This window comes from Poecile atricapillus, chromosome 20, assembly GCF_030490865.1.
Source record: "Poecile atricapillus isolate bPoeAtr1 chromosome 20, bPoeAtr1.hap1, whole genome shotgun sequence".
Classification (NCBI taxonomy): Eukaryota; Metazoa; Chordata; class Aves; order Passeriformes; family Paridae; genus Poecile; species Poecile atricapillus.
This window is the reverse complement of record NC_081268.1, coordinates 5,769,410-5,793,045: the sequence shown is the minus strand read 5'-3', so window position 1 is coordinate 5,793,045 and position 23,636 is coordinate 5,769,410. Positions and strand designations below refer to the sequence as shown.

The 23,636-nt window shown below is 46.9% G+C and overlaps 1 protein-coding gene across 2 annotated transcripts; it reads left to right on the top strand.

Annotated features, from left to right (window-relative positions):
• Nucleotides 1–2: 2 nt before the first annotated feature.
• USP20 (ubiquitin specific peptidase 20) lies at nt 3–19,034 on the top strand. 2 transcript variants are annotated; one of them, XM_058853734.1, is made up of 25 exons: nt 6–134; nt 370–487; nt 3,122–3,232; nt 3,592–3,645; nt 4,279–4,341; nt 4,467–4,598; nt 5,218–5,314; nt 5,505–5,574; nt 6,156–6,269; nt 7,296–7,374; nt 8,699–9,140; nt 10,026–10,163; nt 11,358–11,470; nt 11,913–12,085; nt 12,546–12,640; nt 13,080–13,113; nt 13,324–13,369; nt 13,641–13,821; nt 14,246–14,372; nt 14,456–14,625; nt 15,227–15,308; nt 15,585–15,693; nt 16,041–16,143; nt 16,368–16,439; nt 17,122–19,034. In XM_058853734.1, exons 3-25 carry the CDS (start codon nt 3,152–3,154, stop codon nt 17,280–17,282), a joined length of 2,736 nt encoding a protein of 911 aa, XP_058709717.1. In that variant the 5' UTR covers nt 6–134; nt 370–487; nt 3,122–3,151; the 3' UTR covers nt 17,283–19,034. The 2 variants fall into 2 exon arrangements, with proteins under 2 accessions (XP_058709718.1, XP_058709717.1); XM_058853735.1 differs by lacking the exon at nt 370–487 and having other exon boundaries at nt 3–134.
• Nucleotides 19,035–23,636: the final 4,602 nt, after the last annotated feature.

Sequence of the window (23,636 nt, the reverse complement as noted above, 5' to 3'; positions counted from 1 at the left end):
CCGGCCCCCGCTCCTCCCCCGGCCTGCGCGGCACCCGCCGCTCCTCCGCTGCTTCCCCGCTCTGCTCGGGGCCCGCGGCCCTTCCCGGCGGCCCGGCCTGGGGCGGGGGCGGCGACGCCCCGGGCATCCCGCAGGTGAGCGAGGGCCTCGGGCCGGGGCGGCGGGGCCGTGGCCGCGGGGCTGTGCGGAGGGAGGGCGGCCGGGCCGCGCCGGGGATGATGCAGCAGCGGCGGCTCGGGCGCTCCGGCCCGGATCCTGCCGTGCCCCGGCGCTGGGGCAGCCCTGCACCCCCAGGGCCTGGTGCCCACCCCGGGAGCGGCACCGTGCGGCTTTAGGCCATTTCTGTTCATCCTCGCTCGTGTCCGGCAGCTATAGCGTCTGTCGGGAGAGGACTTGAATTTTGGGGGTCTGCTGCGCTTGAGGAGTGACATAGCGAGCAAGGGGGGATTTCCCGCAGGTGTTTTTTGCCTGAAAGCTAAATCTCTAGGTGAGTCGTTGTGTTGTGACCTTCCATAATAAATCAGTGTTCAGACCTGCTCTCCTTTGCGTGTTGCACATGAACCTGCTTTTCCCATACCTGGTGCAGCTGTGAGCCAGGAGCACCTGCTCTCTGCTTCTGCCTTGTCATTAGGGCACTTTGCTTAATATTTATTTCTTCAGTACCTCAAGTATAAAATGTCTCAGCGCACAACTGCAGATACTTCTTGTTCTTGGTAGGTTATGCAAGACCAGACCTGGTAGTTGTTTTGCAGATGAACAGAGCAAAGATTTCTTTTATTTATGCAGTTGCTCTGAAGAATGTCAGCCTGCATGGATCTGAAACTCTTGACAGCTGGCTCTAGCTTTCGTACCAAAACACACAGTTGTTTTAAGGAAAAAAAACAACCAACGAAGAGCTAGAAATGTGTTCCTGTAGAAGGCAGAGAGGTTGGGTTTGGCAGCAGTTGAAGCGACTGAAAGTAGGTTGCAGTTACAGAGGAATTGTTCTGACATGCTCGTGTACTGTTCTCCCTCAGTGGTGCTTGAGAAAGACAGGCTGAAGGACTTGTTTTAGGGTAACTTCTTTTCCCATCATACACAGTACATTTTGACAAGCACAGTTCAGCTCTCTGGAACTGCTTTTATGAAATTTCTGGTTTCCTGAGCAGAATTAGAGCTGTGTGTGCCAGGCAGAGTTGTGGGAAGGCAGAAGTTGAATATTTCCTTCTGAACAGTCGTGAACCTTTTTTCGGGTGTGTGTGGTCAGGGCTGAGAGGCAAAAATGAGGTTTTCCCTGCATTGTTCAGAAAGGGAAGCCTTGTGTAGGAAGATCAGCACCCCAGAACTGGAAAGTCTAAAGGCATGGTTTTAATTTTGAGGAGAGGGGTGGTCCCATGAAATGCACTGAAATCATTCACCTCCAGAAGTCTTCTTAACAAAGTGTGCTTCAAAACCAGTTCCCAGTTAGCTTAAACTGGTGAAGATACAGGGTCTGAAATAAATTTTCAAATAGTATTTTGTTAATTAGATTTTCTGGGGAACATCTGGGAGAGAGATAAGAAATCAAGGATGGTGACATAGCAAATGTAGCATTGATATTTATTTTTTTTAATTGGACGAGCTGATGCATTTGGAGAAAGGGGTCTGTTTTGGTGAAGGAACTCAGAGCCTGAAATGTCCCAGTTTTATGTGTTAGCCAAAGCTATTGTGCTCTTGTCATTTGTCTTTTAAATCAACATGTGTTACATGGTGCTGTATTACTTCTCTGTGAAGCTGTATGAAATTGCTCTGTTGTTTGTTAAGCTTCTCTTCACGGGTTATGAGATCCAGGTCAGCACCCCTGCGGTGTCTTCTACCATGCACATATAATTTCTTCTCCCTTTGCTCCTCCCATCAGTTTATTCAGTTCTAAAGAGTGCTGGGAAAATGTAAAATTATCCTTGAGATTTATCTTCTGCCAAGACAAGGTGCTAGGCAAGCTTTTCCACTCTCAGGATAAGTGTTACTGATATGGCCTACTCGTTTATAATTATTTTTTTCTTTTCTCCCTTCTGTCAGTGATTCAGACCATGTAACACTGAGAATGTTTCAAATGTCCTCAAAATGTGAAAAAAACCCAGAGTATAGCAACCATGCTGCTGCTGGGGTCCTTAACATCAAGTTCATCAGATTTTTCCACTTCTTTGTTGCAATGATGTGAGCTCTTCACATCTGCTTCATTTCCAGCCAACTGTAATATTTTGGATCCTTGTCTGTGCTATTAATATCACTTATCTTCTTTTCTATTTTTTATAACAGCCATGAGCAAGGTTATTTAAACCAGGCTTAAGAAGCACAAACTCTTTTCATTTTTTCTTACTGGCTGCATGTTACTGAGACGTGTTTAAAGTCTTTTACATATCCATGGACCACCATGAAAGTGTTTATTGTGTTCATAAGCTATGAAATCATCTGTTCTTGTGGTGCTTGGATGTATGAGCTGGGTGGAACAGTGTGTTGTTATGCTTTGTAGAGACTTCAAGTTATGTGGCTTATACTGTTAAAAATCTACCCATGAAATGGTAAATTCCTCAGAGACTGAAGCCTGCTTATCAGTGTTACAGTTCATTTAAGTCTATTTCCCTCTTGCCCAGCTTCATTTAGAACCAATCATAATTTTAATGTTTGATGAAGTAGTGTAACAACGAAATGTTAGGTTCAGATCAGCACAGTGGGGTGCATGGAACTCACAGACACCACAGGCTAAGTACCAGTGTCATAGGCTGCACCACCTTTCACTTTTCATCAGAGTGTCGTGCAAATGAGCTAATTAGATTTGTATCTTTGCAGCTGAAGCTGTGCCTGTGTGCCAAGTGCCTCCCAGCATTTCTGAAGGCACATTCCATGATATGGACCATTAGCTTTATTTGTTTCACTCTCCTCCCCATGGCTTTGTGCCTTCCCTGTAGTACCACAATGCAGCCACTCAGCAGTGGGGACAGACTGTGCCAGCTTTTGGGGCTCAGGGTTTCGATTTGTTTCAGTCTCTGAACCTTAAAGATAGATATGGAACTCTAATATGCAAAACATGCCCAGATATCTTGTTACAGTCATGAGAGCAAATCTGACATGTACTGAAAGGAGCCATCCTTTTTTGTACTAGGAAACCCTCCTCACATGAGTGTTGGTGAAAATGGGGGATACAAGGGACATGTGTCCTCACCTGGATTCCATAGGAGAGGTGACCAGGGATGATCTGCTGCTCAAATCCAAGGTACTGGGTTGTGGCTCACAGTCCTTTCCCTTTTAGCCGTTGTGCATGATTTTGCATGATTGCTTTTGAAGAAAACACTGCCTATCTCCAGAGAGAAACTCTCCTTCCCCAACTGATGTACCCACATAAAATCACCCTTTGTGACCCCACAAATTTATCATAGTCATTCTGTCCTGCTTGAATGTGTCACTTAGCTAAAGCGGTTCAGTTGTGTATTTGATTGGAATTGTGGTGTTTAGAAATGAAATACTGTGAGCTGAATGTTGGGCTGTTTCATAAAGAATTTTCTCACTCTTCAAGGATTTGGTTACTTTAAAACCAACCAAGCAAATAAACCTTCTTTTCTCATGAATATGCAGGGAACTTGCCAGTCTTGTGGAGCTGTGGGACCAAACCTCTGGGCTTGTCTTCAGGTAAAAATGGCTTGTTTGTGTGCATGATGTGGTGGTTTCACTCGAGTAGCATTTATACTGAAAAAAGGGTGGGGAACAAAGGGGTTCACAGTAGAACTACACTGTGTTTTTTGATGGATTCCAAGGAGGAGACTCTCTAGGTGAAAGGGTGACACTGTCACAATCTGACAAGATGTAACAGTTCACTCCTTGTAGGGGATTGTCCTTGCTATTCCCAGTAGGAATGAATAAATTCCCTAGTGGTGGTTGTTGGCTGGGTGTTGCCTCTGCTGGCACCTGTGGAGGAGCTGCAGGGAGACACCTTGGAAGTGAGGAGGGAGAGAATGCCATGGGACATGCAGGCAGGCAGGGACTGTTTATTTTTACCCTGGAATGCCTAGGCTTGAGGCTGCTCAGGTGAGATCCCTGTTGGAGCAATGGCCTTGGAACAGAAACTTTTCCTCGGTGCAAACTTGGTTCCAGGTTTTCTTTCTTAAGTCACTTCTAAATTTCCATCTTGTTCTGGGCCCTGAATAAAAAACAGGTTAGAAAACTGGCAAGATAATCCTAAAGTTGCTGCTGCTGTTGTCACTGTTCTCTAAGGAGTCTAACTTGATGTTAAAGCCCATTGTGCTTTGGCTCTTTCCCCTGTAGATTGGTTGTCCTTACGTTGGCTGTGGGGAGTCCTTTGCTGACCACAGCACACTTCATGCACAGGTGAGTTTTTCTCTGTTCCCTACATTTAAACAGACAGAATTGGATTTTCCCATATTCTGGTAGTTCTGTGCTGCAGCTCAAGCCAGCTGCCAGAGGAGATCTGTTGTTTCATTTTTAATTTCCAGGCCAAGAAGCACAACCTGACAGTGAACCTGACCACGTTCCGTGTGTGGTGCTATGCCTGTGAGAAGGAGGTGTTCCTGGAGCAGCGCCTGGCAGCTCAGCCGCCCTCACCCCCCATCAAGTTCCCTGAGCTGGTGGGTCTGTGTCACACAGGGCAGGCCTCAATGCTTGGCAAGGCTTTGTTCACCTGGTGTAAAATTAGCCAAGTGATTTCTGCCGTGGTACAGCATTTGCTGTGATGGGGATACCTTCACTGAAAGTGGCTGCTTGTAGCCAGAGGACCAATAGCCCTGACTTAGAGTCTCCCAGCAAAAAGATGAATGACTTAGGGGTGGGAACTATATGATCTTTGCGGTCTCTTCCAACCCAAATCATTCTATGATGCTGTGATTCTGTGACTTGAATATCCATTCTGACTTTATTTTTAACCTTTGCAGTGGGTTATCTGCATGTGAGAAGTACCTGTCTGTCACATTTTCATTTCCAATGCATGGCCCATGGAAATTTCAGCTGTCAGACCGGAAACACCATGTACTTTTGACACTGCTGCTCACTCATGATGTCTCTTATCATGTGTGCTGGAGGCAGTAATGGCACTATTTCCACTCCCTGCTGCCTCAGTGAGAAGGATGGACAGTACAACCTGTTCTTCCTTCTCCTTCTACTTTTCTTGAAGGCTGGCTTGATTTATGTAAGATAATATCTTTCAAAGCAGGCCTGTGACTGGTACTTATTTCTCTGTCTTTAATCTAGGATTCTCCTTTGCCTGCTCATCCTCTGAAAGCTGTTCCAATTGCAGTGGCTGATGAAGGTGAATCTGAATCAGAGGATGATGATTTGAAACCAAGAGGTAACTTTGCACTGAGTTGATGATAGCGCTGGCAGGGCAACTCTGCAGTCTGTAGGACTTGCACTGAGAGGGTTCCTGGCAGCAGAATGTGGAGACTGCCTAGAAAGGGCTGGATTCCCTCTCCCTGGGGAGGAATATAGGAAGCACCACATCTGTAAAATGATTCATCCCTCTCTTGTTTGTGCTTTAGGCCTTACTGGAATGAAAAATCTTGGGAACTCCTGCTACATGAATGCAGCACTTCAGGCTCTGTCAAACTGGTAGGCATTAGGGCTTTCAGTGTTGTCTTAACTGGCTTCACTAAATACCAAAAATGTCATCTCTGATCAGAAACCTTCATGAGTCTTGCAAAGAGAGATTAGCCAGGCTGGGGACAGAAAAAAATAGTGCTTTTTTAGGGCAACAGAGGTTTTACAGTAGGAAATTGAGGGACAGTCCAGCTCGTAGCTATGTACAAGACTCACATTTAGATGAATGTTTGAAGTAAAACTTCATCATTTCTGATGTAACAGATATTATTTATCCCAGTAATGGCACATCACATCTCTTTATTCTCCTCACTGATATTATTCTAATAACCTCTATCCTAAAATATTCTCCAGCTATCCTGATGAAAATTAATTCCAGGATCTTTTCTGTACTGAGAACAGGTTCAGATCAGCCTTTTTCATCTGATCCAAGTGAGGAGTCACATCTGTATCTAGAATCACTTCTTCCTTTGGTTTAAAATCAGTACCTTAAGCACGCTTTTGATAAGGCCTGCATGAAGTTTTGATAAATAAATAGAAACAGAGGAGAAATTTCTGTGGGCTGAATTCTTCTCTTCTTCCTTCTGTTGTAGCCCACCTCTCACACAGTTTTTCCTGGAATGTGGTGGACTGGTCCGTACGGATAAGAAACCTGCTCTGTGCAAAAGTTACCAGAAATTGGTGTCTGAGGTTTGGCACAAGAAACGGTGCGTGGTGACCCCTGATCTAACCTGGCCAGGCTTCAGAGGTGTGTTAGTTCTGAGGTCTGGCACCAGCAGAGAGGAAATCTGATCCTCAGGGACAAGTGCATTGTCTGAGGCTGTGATTTCCCCCTCTGTATGGATGGGGATGTGAGGATTCCCTGAGACCCAGGAAGTCCCATGTCCTGCTGGTGATGAAATGGGCACATTGATGTCCGTGAAAAGAAGTTATTTCTAATTTACAGTTTTAAAAAGGAAGAGTTTTTTAAAAATATAGTTCCCCTGTTGGCAGTGAAGAAAAAATGATGGAGTAGGGGAATACCTGGGGCTCTCTCCAAGTATTTTACATGGACTTCAGTGACCAGCACTTAAATTGCACTTCTCTTGATTAGCCGGGCAATTGATGATTTGGATAGAAAAAGTGATTCAGAGATTTTTACTGAATGGAGTAGAAAATGCAGGTGACATTTTGGGAAATGTTTGCTATTGGTGCAAATTCTAGACCAGTTCAAAGGACAGTGCAAAATTATGTAACTCTGTGTAAATCTAAAGATGTCTTCTCTGTGCAATAAATTAAACCCCATCAAAACAGGAATTTAAATGGCATTGCATGTTTGCCTCAAGTTCATTATTAACAAGGAATAAGTAAGATATGGAGCAAGGTGAACTGTGTCTTTGTGGAGGAGGAGGCTGGCTTTGAAGAAATATCATGTCATTTTAACATTGATTAGATTTACCTCATTTACTGGGTGGTCAGCCTGGCTAGATTTTGAGACAGACAAGGTGCTGGAAAGTCAGACAAAGTAACTAATTGCTAAACTCTGCTCTGGAAAGAATTTTCTACTTTCCACACTGTCTCTTGGTGTGTTTGTCACCCAGCTCATGCAGAAATCTCTGCCCAAGCTTTGCAGGTGCATAATTATCTTTTGTCCTCTTTAACTGCACATCACACCCTCTGTTATGGCCTGTTAGACAAACTGGCTCCAGGCCTGATAAGCAAACTGACTTTTTCTTTTTTCCATGTCTAAACAGCCCGAGTTATGTTGTTCCAAGCAGTCTATCCCATGGAATCAAGCTTGTCAATCCCATGTTTCGAGGCTATGCACAGCAGGTGAGGCCTGAAAAACCCATGCCATTATTCTAAAGGTGGTGGGAATTTAATTCTTGCAGTGGTGGTGCTTGTGTTCAGAAAAAAGAGCTTGATCTCGGGGGTCATGGCCTTTCTGTGTCAATGTCAGTGATCTGATAGAGCATTTGGGTGGGATTTGGGAGACCTGGAGTCTTTTCCAGGCTTGCTTCTGGCTTATTGGTACCAAATCAGTTCATTTTCTCATGTCATCTTGCTCACTTCTGAAATTATGGTGGTCAAATCCTTTATAAACAGCTCTATTGATATCTGCTCTATAGGAGTTTGGTATTATTTATTCATGTCAGAGCTGAGGAACCTGGATAAATCTGCACTAAAAAGTCAAAGATATGAATGTTCTATATTCTTTTTTTGGGGAATTACAGCAAAACTAAGTCTTATTTAAAGGAAGTATCCTTTTCCTTTGAAGTCTTTATCAGCATGGCTCTTCTCTTTGTTCTTTATAACAAAATGTAAACAGTGAACTATGGTTAGAAAATTTACTAGAGAAGTGACAATGCATCAAAACTGTGATAGTGACAAGAAATCAAAACAAAGAATAAAAATAATGATTAATGAAAGAACTCCTCTATTTGTCTTTGATGTGAAATACGTTGGATTGGAAAACTCTGATCTGAGGAGATGAATTTGAAAGGTAGGCAGGACAGGCTGAAAGCCAAACTTCATAAAACAACTGAAACGTAGTAATTAACTTCCTGCAGTTGTCAAAATACCAGGTTGCTTTCCATCAGCTCCTTTGAAGCCAATGTATCAGCTCCTTTACCATGTATTATGAATGTAGGAGCTTGCACCTAGACTGTATAGCTTTGGGTTTCTGTTTCCTCTCCCTGTTTATTAAAGATTTTAATCTGCCCTCTCTAAGAGGTGGCTTGCCATGAGCAGAAGTCAGTGTTCCTAAGATGTTTGTGGGTAGGAGTCTGTTCTCCAGGGCCTGCTGTTTTCATCTGGTTTCTCCTTGCTTTTTCCCTATTATCTGTGGCAAACCCCTGATAAATGCACTCATGGTTTGCCTTCTACAGCTGTTCTCTGGCTTTTCAAAGTCTTTCAGCTGAAGATAATTCTGATAAAAAAAAATTAGGCCTTTAATTATGTAGGAGTTAAAGCATTTCTGTAACAGACAGGTCCTTTGGTGCATGGCCCTGCTTTAGCTGGCTCTGTTGTGTGCCACAGAGCAGGCTCACCTTTGTGGGCACTCTTGGAATCAGCTGTGAATGGAGCAATCTCCTCTTTTGCCCCTCTCATTTGCCCCACTTCTGGCTGGATACTGACATGAAATCCTGTTTTTCAGGACACCCAGGAGTTCCTGCGATGCCTGATGGATCAGCTCCATGAAGAATTGAAGGAACCCATTGTTGCAGAAACGAGGGATTTGGACACCAGTGACCAGGAGGACAAGCGGGAGGGTGACAGAAGCCCTTCAGAGGATGAGTTCCTCTCCTGTGACTCCAGCAGTGACAGGGGTGAAGGAGAGGGCCAGAGTCGGACCTCAGGGAGCATGGGCAGCAGCTCCCTGGCAGAGACAGAGCTGCTGATCCAGGATGAAGCAGGGAGAGGGATCTCAGAGAAAGAGAGGATGAAGGACAGAAAGTTCTCCTGCGGCCATCGGCGCAGCAACTCAGAGCAGGTGGATGAGGATGCTGATGTTGATACTACAATGATGTCAGTTGATGGCAGAGCCTCACCTGAGATGCTGCCAGCTCCCTGTCCTGCCAGCCCATGTAGGACACCAGGTATACCCCTCTTCCAGTGGGGATATTTCCAGGAAGATATGTTACCATCCTCCACAGGCACTGTGGTGTAGTGCAGTGGCAAACACATAATGTGCCTGTTCCTTCTCTGTGTTTCAAAAGATTTTGCATCCAAGGTTTTCCTCAGTCCCTGCCTTTGTGCACAGTTGCTTCTGTAAGGAAGTGTACTTGGTGAGACAGAGAGGTGCTTAGCCAGGCTGTGAGCTGAGTAAAGGCACAGCAGTGACAGCTGCCTCTGCCAAGCCTGCAAACACTGTATTGATGCTTTTTAAGAAAAAAGGTTTGGTATGTCTATGTCTCTATTTGATACGCTGGCCTGGGGAAATATTAACTGTGGAGAAGTCATGGCAGAAGGTATTTGCTAATGTTGGACTGTGGACTTTAGGGAGAGAAAAGGGAGAGGCACAGTTTGAGCATTTCTGTGTCTCAGAAAAAAAGAAAAGAGCAGCAGTGTGGAGTCACCTCAAGCTGAACATACCCGATCTTTCAACGCTTCTTTATGTAAGAGTCTTACTCTGCCAGCTGGCACTGAAGGCAGCAATGCTGTCTGTGTGGATTAGGGCTACAGGAGCAAGCTGCAAAAACTAATTAATCATAAGTGTGAAAAAATGGCAGGTTGTTTTTTGGGGTTTTTTAGTATGTAATTATTAGCTGTTAGGTACAGCTCCGTATGCACTCTCACCCGCAACTGAGGGAGCTGTGTCTGTCAGCCTGTGCAAGCAGAACAGTTAATGGACACTGAACTGTGCCTTTGGGAAAGATTCTGTGCTGGAACACTGAGCTAGGCTGACACAGATTACAGTGGAGTTGCCTTTCATAACTGGGTTTTTCACCAGTGCCCTTTTCCTTCCCCATTTTCCCAAACAGAACCTGACAATGATGCCTATGTGCGCTGCTCCTCGCGCCCTTGCAGTCCAGTCCATCATGAAATGCACTCCAAGCTCTCCAGCAGTCCTCCCCGCTCCAGTCCTGCCAGGCTTGGACCTTCCTACATACTCAAGAAAGGTATTGCAAAAAGGGATTGCTGGGAGGCAAAGGGGGAAGTATGTAGAGGAGGGGAGAGAATGAATCCGTCATGATTCTTGATTAACAGATATAAGAAGTGCTGGCTCCCCTGGACATCAGTGTGTTCCAAAATTGTATTTGGCAAAGACTATAGTAAACCTGCAGATAAAGTCAGGCTCTAGAACACAGTAATGTTCTAGAGTGTTCTGATACTGGAGCCTGAAATGATCCATGTTTGTGTCTGTGTGCTGTGTTTGTCATTAATTGAATGGCTCTGAAGTCCCAGGCACAGGCTCTGTCCCTTTTAGGGGAGTGTGGAGATACGTAAACATTTGTCTGCCAGACTTGAATTTCATGGCATGTGGGCCAGAGAACTGTAAGATGCTGTTACTGACAGAGCTTCCTTGGACATCTTGGGCTCACAGGAATTAGGGCTGCAGATGTCCCTGCAGTGCTGGAAGCGCTGTCAGGCTGCAGAATGGAGCCTGGCTTATGTTGTTATCTAACTGGTCCCTTCATCCCAGAGCAAACTGCAAGTCAAAATCCCTCAATGCTGCATAGTGTGCAAACACAATGGCTTGTGCTTGTACCACTGTCCCTCCAGCTGCTCCATGAGGACATTCTTTCTTCAGCCCCTTGGCTGAGGTCAGCACAGCCGCAGATGTTCTGGCTGCATGAAAACCACTCTGTTTGCCTGCACGTGTGTGTGGGGACAGGGTTTGTTGTTAAACAAAACCTTGCATTTGGCCAGTCCCTGCTGTGGAGAGTCCTCTCTAGTGCAAGACACTTGGGAAACACGTGGTAAATGTCAGAGGGGAAAAAAAAAGGACAAAGTACACAGGCAGGTTGGGGGGAGAGGAAGTGAAATGCGAAGCCTGGAGCAAAATGTCACAAGACTTCAGAAAACCAGGGACTGTCTGTGGCAGGGCTGGGCTTCTAAACATGTAAAAGGCTGGAAACAGGAGTTCCAGTAGAACAGTTTCTGCCTCCTGGGAGCCACTAGTGTTGGTTCAGTTGGCTGCCTCTCCCTTGTACCACGCACAGCAGCAGAGTCCTCCATGTCTCTTCACAACTTGCCTCACCATATCCCTGGAATGGGGTCTGAACATCAGGACAATGTTTGTCCCACGTTCTTACATGTTTGTGTGACTCTGTGGACATGTGAGACTGAGAGGGCCATTCCTTGTTTTCCAGCCCAGATGCAGGCTTCTGGGAAAAAGAAGAAAGAGCTCCGTTACCGCAGTGTGATTTCTGACATCTTTGATGGCTCCATCCTCAGCTTGGTGCAGTGCCTCACCTGCGACAGAGTGAGTGTCCTGGGCCCTCCCAGTCACCCAGCACAGGCTTTGTGCTTGTAGATCTCTTCCCAGGGAATGGTGCTGCTCTGTCCAAACCCTGTGGGATGCAGTGCCTGCTAACATGGTGATAGGTGATGGCAGGGGAGGCGTGAGAATCTGCCATGCCAAGGAGATGTGTTTCTGTGTTTGCTGATCCGTGTTACTGAGCTGACCCAGCAGTATCACATTCACATTAGAAAACTGAGTCCAGTGCTACAAAACTCATGACAGAAGTCAGTGCTGACAGCAGGGAAGAATAATTAGCCACAGGGCTAATTCCTGCTGCCAGCTCAGGTTTCTAGCCTAATGTTTCTAGCTTAAATGCAAGCAGTGATAAAAGGTGATGAAGGTCAGGTGCCAGCTCCATTACACACACAGGAAACCCAGAGCTCTTCCTCTTGCATATTTCCAGGTTTCTACAACCGTGGAGACGTTCCAGGACCTGTCACTCCCAATCCCAGGGAAAGAGGACTTGGCCAAGCTTCACTCTGCCATCTACCAAAACGTGCCAGCCAAGACAGGGGCATGTGGGGACAACTATGCCTCACAAGGCTGGATTGCTTTCATCATGGAGTATATCCGGAGGTGTGTTCCCTCTGCAGGACCCCTGTTTTCTAGGATTTGCCCTGCAGTGCTGGAAGTGCTGCCCCTAACCAGTGGTGTTAACATTGGGATGGCAGTTGGAGACATTCCTTGGAGGACAGTATGTGGTACCTCACAGGGCTTTGAGCCTTTTTGTATGGACCAGTTGTTATTGCTCCTCTAAATCTCTCACACACCTTGAGAGCTCTTGTGCAGCCAATCATCCCTCACTGCTGCCTCAGACTTGCCCTCCAGAGCAAATAATTCCTGGTGTAGTTTTCCAAATAATTTCCAGTTTGAGTGAGAACATCGGCTGAGAGCAGTTGTGCTTTCCCTGCTCCCCTGGGATGTGGGATGAGCTTAGGACCTACAGCTAGAATGAAATTTATCATCCACTTGGGGATTTGTGTGCCAAAGGATTCAGCTATTTTATTTATAACTTTTAACCCCTCTTCCTCTGCAGATTTGTGGTGTCCTGTATCCCTAGCTGGTTTTGGGGTCCTGTGGTGACACTGGAGGATTGCCTTGCTGCCTTTTTTGCAGCAGATGAGTTGAAGGGTGAGTTTTCTCAGTGGGATCTGACAGTATGGAGGAGCATTCCATATGCATTCTGAAGGCAGGTTAAATCTAGAAATCCTGCCTTGGTGTATCATTAGAGACTGGCAGTGCCAAAAGTTGGCAGCTCAGCATCTCTGAGCAGGAGGGAACTTTTCTACCTGCTCAGGGGTGGGAAATCTGGGTGAGAGTGTCCTCAGTGAGGAGCAGGCAGAGCTGTTGGTTGGTTGGGTGCTGTGGCTCCTCAGTTTCTTCACTTTCTCATCCTTCCTGCTAATTCACTGCATCCCTTTCTTGCCTACACTTATTGAGGGGAATTGTTTTGATTTGTTCTCATCCTGGCCTGCCCAAAAGGCTCTTAATCTGCTTTCTCTGCACTGTCTGGAAATGTAGCCTTGTATGCTCTGAGCAGCTGCATAATGGCTCTCTTCTCTCTCTACAGGGGACAACATGTACAGCTGTGAACGGTGTAAGAAGTAAGTTTGCTTTATCTGTATTATGTTGTATGTCTGCAGTTTTATTTCTGGAATTTTATTTCTCTGTACTGCTGTCAGATATTTTCCTGTGTCCTCTGCCTGGACAATTCTGCTGGAATTCAGGATTTGTCTTGGATTCCAAAGTGAGCAAGACCCAGCTTTGCCTTTGCTGTAGAGAGTCCTCAGAGCTCGTTTCTTTTCCTCCCTCAGGCTGCGGAATGGAGTAAAATACTGCAAAGTCCTCCGGCTCCCAGAGGTGGGTAAAAGCATCTTGTTCCCTAATTCTCTTCTAGCAGCTACTGAGGAGGTCAGGAGGCCAGAAGTAGAATAGAACCAGCTGGTTTTCTGGTGGCAAAGTCCTGTATTTAGATCAGAAGAGATTTTCTCAGTCTAAGCTGATGAGTCAGCAGGATTCATGAGAAACAGGCAAAGAACTCCTGCAAAGATCAGACACACAGAGATGTGCTGTGCTCCGAGAGCTCCCATGGCAAAACTGCCCTTGGTGTCCTCTGTCCTTGGTCTTTTAGATCCTTTGCATCCACTTGAAACGGTTCCGGCACGAGGTGATGTATTCCTTCAAGATCAACAGCCACGTCTCCTTCCCCCTGGAAGGGCTGGATCTGCGACCTTTCCTCGCCAAGGAGTGCGTGTCCCAGATCACCACCTACGACCTCCTGTCAGTCATCTGTCACCACGGCACAGCTGGCAGTAAGTCCTTGTGTGGGAGAGGAGCAGGAGGGGAGGAGTGTGCTCAGGATAGCCAACAGCTCTGCTGGGCCAAAGGGTGGCATAAGACCCCCTCCATTCTCAGCCTGAGCAGCCTCTGCCCTTTGGAAAGTGAACTGAGCAGCTTCTGACAGATCCCCTGCAGCTCTTTCAGCCTCCCCACAGGCTTGGCTCAAACCCTTTCCCACTGTTTAGTCTTGCTGAGAGGCTCTTCCAAGGAAGGCAAATCAGGGTGACGGTGCCAGGCTCTGCTGCTCCAGCAAAGCTTGCCTGAACAGGAATTACCCTTTTTTTTTCTCTCTCTGTTCTGTGCCAGCAGCTAATCCTGTTTGTGCTGCTGACATTATCCCAGGCCTGCCTTCTGTCTGCACTGCAGATCCCAGCAGTGCTGTGCTTTCTGTTCCAGGTGGCCACTACATTGCCTACTGCCAGAATGTGATCAATGGCCAGTGGTACGAGTTTGATGACCAGTATGTCACCGAGGTCCACGAGACTGTGGTGCAGAATGCAGAAGCCTATGTGCTGTTCTACAGGTGAGCTGTGCCCTCAGCCCCTTTCTGGGTACAGAACACCTGGAAATGCATTTCCAAATGCAGTTGTCCTTTCCGTGCTCCAGGAAAAGCAGCGAGGAGGCTGTGCGAGAGCGTCAGAAGGTCGTGTCCCTGGCCAGCATGAAGGAGCACAGTTTGCTCCAGTTCTACATCTCTCGAGAGTGGCTCAATAAATTCAACACCTTTGCTGAGCCTGGGCCCATCACCAACCACACCTTTCTGTGCTCCCATGGAGGTAAGGCTTGGAGCAGCACCTTTGATGCTTCCTGGTGCATTAACAAATGCAGGAAAAAGCTCCAGCTGCCATCCTGATACAGGGAAGCTGCAGTGGGATCCTTTTTGGCAGAAACTCCAGCCTGCTCAGGGAGGGATGAGACAATTACCCATTGTGCTGCTGGTTGGAGGCCTGGGGGGATGTTTAGTGCTGGGAAACAACAGTTTTCAGTTCTCTGTTTTTAAAAACAAACCTGTAGAAAGCAGATAGGGCAGGGTTTATCTGTGTTACCCTGTCAGCAGGGGTGGCCCTCAGGGTTTGTTTGGAGAAGGGAGCTGATACCACATCTGACTCTGCTGCTGTTTCTTCAGCCAAGCTGGGGAGCACTGAATGTTTGTAAATCTCTCTTCTAAACTGGAAATGAAGCACTTGATTAGAATTTGGGGCTGTGGATTGAGAAACCTCCACAGTTAATGAACTTATGACTGTCTTCCATTAGCAAAAGACGCAGATTCTGGAATCAGAGTTCTCAGAAAGGAAAATCTGCCTTTTTATTTGTGTCTGTTGTACACAGTAATAATGAGATCCCTGATTAACTCTTCCACTTGCCTTTCCTCCACAGGGATCCCGCCTAATAAATACCATTACATTGATGACCTAGTTGTGATTCTGCCCCAAAACGTGTGGGAATATCTCTACAACAGGTGAATATGGCCATCCCATTCTTTCTCCCAGTATTTGTGAAGTGTCCTGATCTAAGCCAGGATGAGCTGTATCAGTGCCTGTCCCAAGAGGACAGCAAGAGATAAGCCAGAAGAACAAAAGTGTGGCTGAGTAAAGGCAGCTCTGCCCTCAGCTGCAGATGCACCTCCCTCACCAGTGTCTGGAGTAGTATAAAAATGCCTGTCTGTAGGATGCAGGGCTGGGAAGAGTTTCCATTCTGCTGCAGTTCTCCATTCCCCTCCTCTCCCTGTGCCCAGGTTTGGGGGTGGCCCTGCAGTGAACCATCTGTACGTGTGCTCCATTTGCCAAGTGGAGATCGAAGCCCTCGCCAAGCGCAGGAGGATCGAAATCGACACCTTCATCAAGGTTGGCATGGGAAGCACTGGGAGCAAGGCAAAGGGCAGGGCTGGGAAATGGAGACCTGAAAACTCCTGCCTGTTATCCACAACGTGATCTACAGCATGGCCAGGAGATTGGCCTGGGGGTTCCCCAGTGCAGAGAGGCAGCTGGGGCATGAGAATGCTGTGGAGACAGAAAGTGTGAAACCATCCTTAGCTTGTGCCTGCTCTGGTGGGCAGGAACAGGCTGTGAGGAAGAAATTACATGGGGTTCTTCTGGAGAATGGCAAGGCTGCCTTACAGTTAATGGAAGGGGCCCCCCAAGATCTCAGGAGTGACTAAGTCCTTCCTGTATCTCTGTTGCTGCCCTCCCAGCTGAACAAGGCTTTCCAGGCAGAGGAGTCTCCAAGTGTCATCTACTGTATCAGCATGCAGTGGTTCCGGGAGTGGGAGGCCTTTGTCAAGGGCAAGGATAACGGTAAGGATCAGACATTGGGGGGCTGTTGGGGGAAATGGGGAATGGAAATGAGTCCATTTGCTGAGCACTGCCTCTGGCTGGGGTGACAAGGCTGGGCAGGGTTCAGGCACCAGCTTCCTGCAAGTCTCCAGGGCAGGACAAAAATGACAGAAGTCAGGAAAAACATCTGAATCTGGAGGCAGCAAGGAAATCAGATGGTTTTTGACATGTTTGTTCTCCTGCAGAGCCCCCTGGACCAATTGACAACACCAAGATTGCCCTCACAAAAGCAGGTGGCCACGTGCAAGTCAAGCAGGGTAAGGCTGGTGCTTGCTGCCTGTGATGCTCCTAAAAGTTAAAGGACACTGTTCCACTGGATTTGGCTGTGCATAATGAAGTCACAGAGCGAGATGGGTTGCAGAGGATGACAGTTCTCTGCCCAGCCCATGCCCTGAGTGAGCCAGTTCTCCAGTGGCAGCTCCTGCATGACCAGATGGCTGCTGTGACTGGTTCTGCAGATCCCCAGCTCCTGCCTTGCTGCTTCCCAGGCCCCTTCCACCATTCCCCTTTGTGCTGGAGCTTTGACTTCGTATTGCTTTTGATGTGGTCTTCACTCAGCATCTGTTGTGGTCCAGCTCCCAAAGTTAAAACAGCCTCAGATTGTGCCTGGCAAGGTTTAGATTGGCTATTAGGAAAAGTTTTTATATGGAAAGGGCTGTCAGGGTTTGGAACAGGCTGCCCAGGGCAGTGGTGGAGTCGCCACCCCTGGAGGGATTTAAAAGATGTGTAGATGTGGTGCTTGTGACCACAGATTAATGGAGAACACACTGGTGCTTCCAGCAGGAGGTGGCACTGCAGGGGCTTTGTGGAGGGACCATGGGTGTCTCCTCCTCCAGGCATGGGACTGTTGGGGGAGCTGTTTGGGGATGAAATCCTGGTGTTGTGGTGCCCTGACCTTCCCCTGCTGGTGCATGTGGTCAGTGCTGTTGTTCCTTCCAGGTGCTGACTACGGGCAGATCTCCGAGGAGACGTGGGTTTATTTAAGCACCCTGTACGGAGGGGGCCCCGAGATTGCCATCAGACAGAACGTGGCCCAGGTGCAGGAACTGGAGAACCTCCACGGGGAGCAGAAGATTGAAGCAGAGACACGAGCAGTGTGATCTGTGCTGATGGGGCAGGGCAGGGACGGCACAGGTACCTCCGTGGGGGACGGGAGGCTGGGAATCCTGAGGGGTCGAACATCCTCTGTTGTCTGGGACTCAAGGTGTGTGCAGCTCCCCCACCACTCCCGGGGCAGGCAGCCTTCCTCCTCCTCCTTTGTGGCTCTGAGCACGGGCTGGTGCTGGGAGAGACTGGGACAAAGCTCTGCACCTCACCTCTGGCTGAAGCCGTGGTCCGAGGCTGCAGCCACAGTCACAGGGTTGTCCTGACCTGAGCCCCCTCCCTTTCCTTACACCAATCCAGCACTCCCAGCTTGTCCCCAGTGCACTGAGCTCTGCTCCTTTGCAGGTTTTGCTTTTGGCACTTCTCTTTTTAATTCAAATGTGTAAAGATAATGAGACATTATTTATGTTTCCAGTGGGCAGTGTTGCAACCAGAAAAACCTGTTTTTGAGTCTGAGTAAAGCCACGAGGTCTCCCTGTGGTTTTTTGCTGGTGGTGTTGTCACAAATTCCTAGTTTTGCTCTTTGTCAAATTCTTGCAAATTCAGTTGCAATCAACTAAGAAATTTGGAAAGAAACTATTCCCTTCTCCTTTCACTCCCAAAGCCACACCTTCATGGTCCTGCAGAATTTTATTTTCTCCTTGTGTTTGAGCTCCTACGTTCAGCACATTTTTGGACAACAAAGCTGGAAGGCAAGTCCTCCTTCCCAAAGCCTTCCTCAGACTTACCCTGCCACGAGCCTGTGTCTGTCTCCCCTCAGCTGGTGAGGAGCTGAGGGGGGTGAAGCTGAGGAGGGGCCCTTTGTTCACACTGAGGGCCCCAGAGCCCCTTCAGAGGGGTCACCTGGGGCTGGGGAGAGCCTGGCTGAGCAGGGCCCAGGATGGTGAAGCAGCTTTTTAGGAATAAGCTCTTTCTGCAAACAAGCCCCCACCTGTGTTCTGAGGTCATTGCAGATGTCCTTTGTGTGTACAGTGGCTCACTTAGTGAATTTGCTCCAGATCTACTGTCACCACTGCACCAGAGACAGGAATGAGGGAAAAAAAGGCCAAACCCCACTTTTCTCAGCAGGGCTTTTCTAACGTGTTTTTTGTTCTTGCAGCAAGGCAGGAGTTTAATCTTTGCAAGCCTCTGAGTGCAGTTTAATGGAAGCAGAGCAGGCAGAGCTGCCTCCCAGGGCCTGAGGAGCCAAACTCCATGCTCATGGTGTGAGTGATGCCACAGCACCAGGTCTGGCCTTAGTGGTGCCAGACTCTGCATGGAGCTGAGACCTCCTGAGCTCCTCACGAAAAATAGGAAGAAGGGAGGGAGGGAGGGAAAGGCTGCTCCTTGACTTAGAGATAGAAGGGGGTAGGATGGGAGAATTTGAGAAGAAAATGTGGCCTTCATGTTATTTTTTGTTATTTTTTTTTTAGATCAAATGTTTGTTGCATAAAGCAACTTCTTTAAAAATTGTCTGTAATTGATTCAGCATGTTAATTTTACAATCCTGTTCATGGGATGCTTGTTTAGACCCAGCCAGATCCTAGGGGAGGTCAGAGAATGAGCCACTGTTGAGATCCTCATTGTTCCAAGCTGTCTTTATTCCCCACTGCAGCAGCCCTGCAGGGATCTGCTGCAGAGCCTGCAGGGCTGCATGTCCATGTTGTCTGTGTTCCAGAGGGTGCTGTACAGACTGTAATGACACTCCTGTGCTTCAGTGTTAGACCTTGTGCTGAAAGTGGTACAATAAATACATGTGCATTCAACAAGGCCTGTCTTGCCTGGTGAGAGGGGCTGACAGCTCCAGGGAGCAGGGTGGGGAAGGAAGAAAAAATAAAAAAAAAATAAATGTAAAATTAAATCCAAACTTCCTGCTGATTAGAGGCTGTGTGGGGACAGATCCTTCTGGGCAGCAGCAAGAGGAGCCTGAGGCCACTGAACCATCCTGTGCCCATTCAGAGGGCACCTGCCCCTTCAGTCTGTCTCTGCTCACAGTCCTCCCTTCACCTCTCATTAACCCCATTTCACCTGAGGGGGTCTGGGTGTGCTACTCAGTGACAGTATTATTATCCTGGAAGTAACTTGCAAGGGAAGGAGCTGAAGTTTCATTGAGCTGTTCCAGGATTCTACAAGAGTTTCCTGTCACTGTTTCATGGCCAAATATCCCTGCTGGTTCATTCCCTCCCTTGGTTACACACAGCAGCAGCCTGTTCCCCAGGGAACACCAGGCTCTGGGCACTGGGAATTAACCGAGTTTCTAAAGCAGCCTGAGGGGCTGGAGCAGCAGGAATTCCCTGCCTGAGTGAGGGATGCAGCCTCTGCTGGAGCCTGAAATGTTTGAAGAAGCAGAATTAGAGCTGGGTAATAGGAATGTGCAGTTTGTTCTTGAGGAGCTTGGAGTCAACTGTCCAAAGTTGGATCTTACAAACAAATCTCTCCCCTGAGCAACTGAACAGCTCCAAACCTTCCCTGAGATACCAAGAACTGCCCTCCCCAGGGAGGGGCTGCTCTGGCAAAACCCTGACTCTGCTCTGGGTCAAGCACTCGAGGGTTAGTTCTGCATCCTGATTTCATCTGAGATCCAGCTGCAGCCTTGCTTTCCTCCAGCTCCACTGGAGGCAGCCCTGGCATTTCTGAGCACACCTCAGACACAGCTCTGGGAGCCAGTGCCAATGCTGAGCTCTTACCAGTTCTCTTTGCAAATAATTTTCCCTTTTTTTTTTTTGTCAGGTCCCTTTGCCAATTGCAAAACAGGAGAGCTGAGAGAACTGTTCATGCAGTGGGGACTGATGGAGCAAACCTCAGTATTAGATTTTCTGCTCCCTCCCCTCAGTTCTCCAGGAGTTCAGTTCTTGTGTGCTGCTCCTGTTCCCTGGAGCAGAGCCATTGCTCTGTTGTAACTCTGACACAAACACTCCATACAAAAACTTTATTTCATTTTCTGCTCCCTTTTTGCTCAGCTCTACACCCCCAGCTCTCCCTCACCCCTTCAGTTGTGCTGTTTCTATTTAAAGTCAGCAGTGCTGATTCTGTGAAAGATAAATCCAAGTCAGAGCCAGAGGAACACCCCCTCCTATTCATTATTGCCCAAAACCAAAGACCAGCAGCCTGTCAGAAACAGCCCTGATCTGTCCTGAACTGACAGGGATGTTAATTACTGCTGGCAAAGAACAACTGAAATGCTTTTGAAGAAATGTAGCAGCTTGACTGTATTAAACAAAAATAATCTCTAAATTATTTCTCAGATGAAAGTCCCACTTGGATGAATAGTCACCTACTGAGTGGGAAAACTGCAAATCTTCTTGGCTGTTGGATGGGCTTTGCAGTGACCTGGACCAAGGGGTGATGGAGAAGCTGGCCAAGAGCTGGGGGCTTTTCTCTCAGCTAGAGACACACACACATTATTCACAACCCTGCACACCAGAATGGGATTGTACACCTCAGCCAAAGTTACAGAAACGTGCCTGGTTTTTGGAATATTTGGTGAAGGCAGGCATTGCTGTGTGGGACACACCTGCACATCCACACATCCCTGCACAAACCCATTCCTTACCAGGCTTGCACAGCCTGAGTTTTAATATAAAACCAATCAACATCACAAACATCTGCCAAGACTTCCAGCTAAAGCAGAGAATTCACCACAGGCATTCCATGGTACAGCTCTCTCTTCAGATGAAATCTTTCCCCCAGGTTTCGAATTCTCATGCTGAAAAATCACAAACCACCTGCTCTTCCCAACACCAACTCCAGCCACAACAGCCCATTTCTCTTTCTCCTGACGTGACCAAATTAAAACAAACAAACAACCCAACCACTTCCTTCTCTCTTCAGCACCAGCTGAAAAGGTCCAAGTTTGATAAAATCAAATCTCAAAGTGACCTGATGGGACCCAGCTCTGTGGGACAGTTAGAGGTACAGACAGAGCCAAATTATTACTCCTGAAAATTCCAGTAGAAAATAATATAAAATAAAAAACAAAACCAAAGCCAAGAGATACTACAAATGAAAATGTGTCCTCACTTTTCTGAAGAGAGAGCTAGGAGCAGCACCACACTGGGATGTGTTGATCCACTTGTTCGTGTGCATTTTACATCTGGAAGCAAAACCCAAATCCACCCCGCAGTCAGAAAGAATAATGAGGAGTAAGAGAGCAGCTCTGGGGAGTTTTAGTCTGAATTTCTCTATGGCTGAAGCAGCAGCCACAGCCAAATCCGAATTCCCACTCTCTGGACACATCTGTGGGAAGCAGCAGCTCCTGGAGAGCGACAGCTGCACCTCCACAGCCCCAAGAGCCCCAGCAAAGAGGCACCAACTTTTCTGCTGGGGAAAAAAAAGCAACAAATCCATTTTTCTTCCTGTCTGGCTGATCAAAAGGGTCCAGTGAAACTGTATTTCTGGAATTAAATGTTTATTTAAATATGCAGGTGACTTAGTTTCATTGCTACAAGGTCAATATTCGCTTTCAAATGGAAGCACTTTATTTGGTTGAATTCTGTCTCCAGAAATAAATGGGCAACACCAGAACCTTTTACATTGGCAATGAAATCACAACACTGAGATGCCACCGAGATCTCGAGATCAGTGCTCAAACACACATACACACACATATACAAATAAAAAAGTGCTTGACATCATCATGTTAAAATAGAATTTGGCTTCTTTTAGGTCTTCTGACATTTCAGGCAGGAAAACAAAAAACCAAAGAACAATATGCATCAAACTAAATGAACTTCTGAAAAATACTCAGCATTAAACACAACTTTGAGTATCAGTAAATATGTTTCTTCTCTATTTACAGGTGTTAAAGAAAGGGCATTAGAGACTTTTGCTGGGGATCATGAAATTTTGTAGGAGGTACAGTCCACGCTGCTGGGCAAGATTAGTAAATCCAAGCAGAGTTTTTATAAACCAGTCACATATTTAGTTCTTCAGCGTTTGCCAAAGGTAAATTCTACAAAAATTATTCATTACCCTGAATAACAACAGCGGAATAAACGTGTGCAGACTATGAGATATGACCGTCACTATTTCTTAAATAAGTTTTAAGATGCAGGCTTTTGGGAACTACTTGCCAAGTTTATAAAAACTCCATACATGGTCTTTTAATAAAACTTCAGGAATCAATCAGTCAGCTAAAGCTAATGCTCCTTCTACAGCACAATTTAGAAACACAGACATTGCAATTGTTCCAATGTTCCACAGAGGCTGACAATAATATACTGTCCACCCAGATTAAATATAGAAAAGCAAACTTTGATCTAATTTTTACATAGATGGCACAACAATAGGTGAAAATGAATTCTTAGCTGCTGATTCAACAGTGCATTGGACACGAGAAGAAAAATACTGCAGCTAAAAATATTGTAAGGATATTTTTGCACACCTGTTAATTGTTTAACCCTTTAGATCCCCTGGCAGGTGGAGACCACAAAGCCTTTGCACAAAGCCAGAGGTGCCAACCATGGGGATCCCATTCTGCTCTTGATCTGAACAGCTCCGTGAGCACAGCAGCAGCACTGATAAGGCAGTGATTTATGGATTCTGACCCTCCAGTGCTGCAGCAGAACAGCCCCAGCATTGGTGCTGCCTGTGCTCAGCACATTTGGGTTGGGTTTAAATCACAAACCTTCTGATGGTTCATGCTGGCATCTCTTAAGCACCATCACACAACAGCTACAGGATGAACTGTAGCACCAAGGGACTTCGTAAAAACAAAACTTGGCATCTTAAATGGAGAGAAAGGGACAGAATTATGAACACCACACATAACCCAGCTCAAAATCACTTAATCCTCCATGGGGATGGCCCAGGCCATCCCCAACACAGAGAATCTGAGAGTCTGGGATGTGTTTTGATGTGCTGACCCTGCAGGACAGCCCAGCAGGCAGCACAACAACACTCACCTGCCTGCACACAAACCCTGAGAGGTTTCATTCTGGGGTCACTGCCCATAGTGGCTTCCATGTAAAATTTCTCAGCTTGTGGGGATTGTACAGAATATTGTGGAGCTGGACTAGAGCCAGTAGATTCCCCAGACCAAGGTCTGGACCCATGAATAAATTTGGCCCTCAAGACCTATTTAGTAACAACTGACTCTTGCAGGGCTCAAACATGTCCATGACTAAAACCCAAGCAATGGTAACAATTCAGGGGAAACCAAGTTAGAATACAGAAGTTTGTAGAAGTTTAGAGAGGAAATTGACCCTTTGTTGGGCAGTTTAAGTCCAGATCATGTGATTTTCAGAGATATTGTAGCTCTCTTACCACTGTATGACATGATAAAGTGCAGAATCACTTATCCTACTTCTGCTTCAAACCATGTGAGAACAGGGTGGTCACAATTCCTGTCTGGCTGCTGGGTCCAGGTCCAG

Coding starts and splice junctions, on each gene's coding strand:
- USP20 (XM_058853735.1), top strand. CDS start 3,152: ATGGGGGATACAAGGGACATGTGTCCTCACCTGGATTCCATAGGAGAG. Junction 6,270..7,295: donor GAGGTTTGGCACAAGAAACG/GTGCGTGGTGAC, acceptor ATGTCTAAACAG/CCCGAGTTATGTTGTTCCAA. Junction 13,822..14,245: donor TCACCACGGCACAGCTGGCA/GTAAGTCCTTGT, acceptor TTTCTGTTCCAG/GTGGCCACTACATTGCCTAC.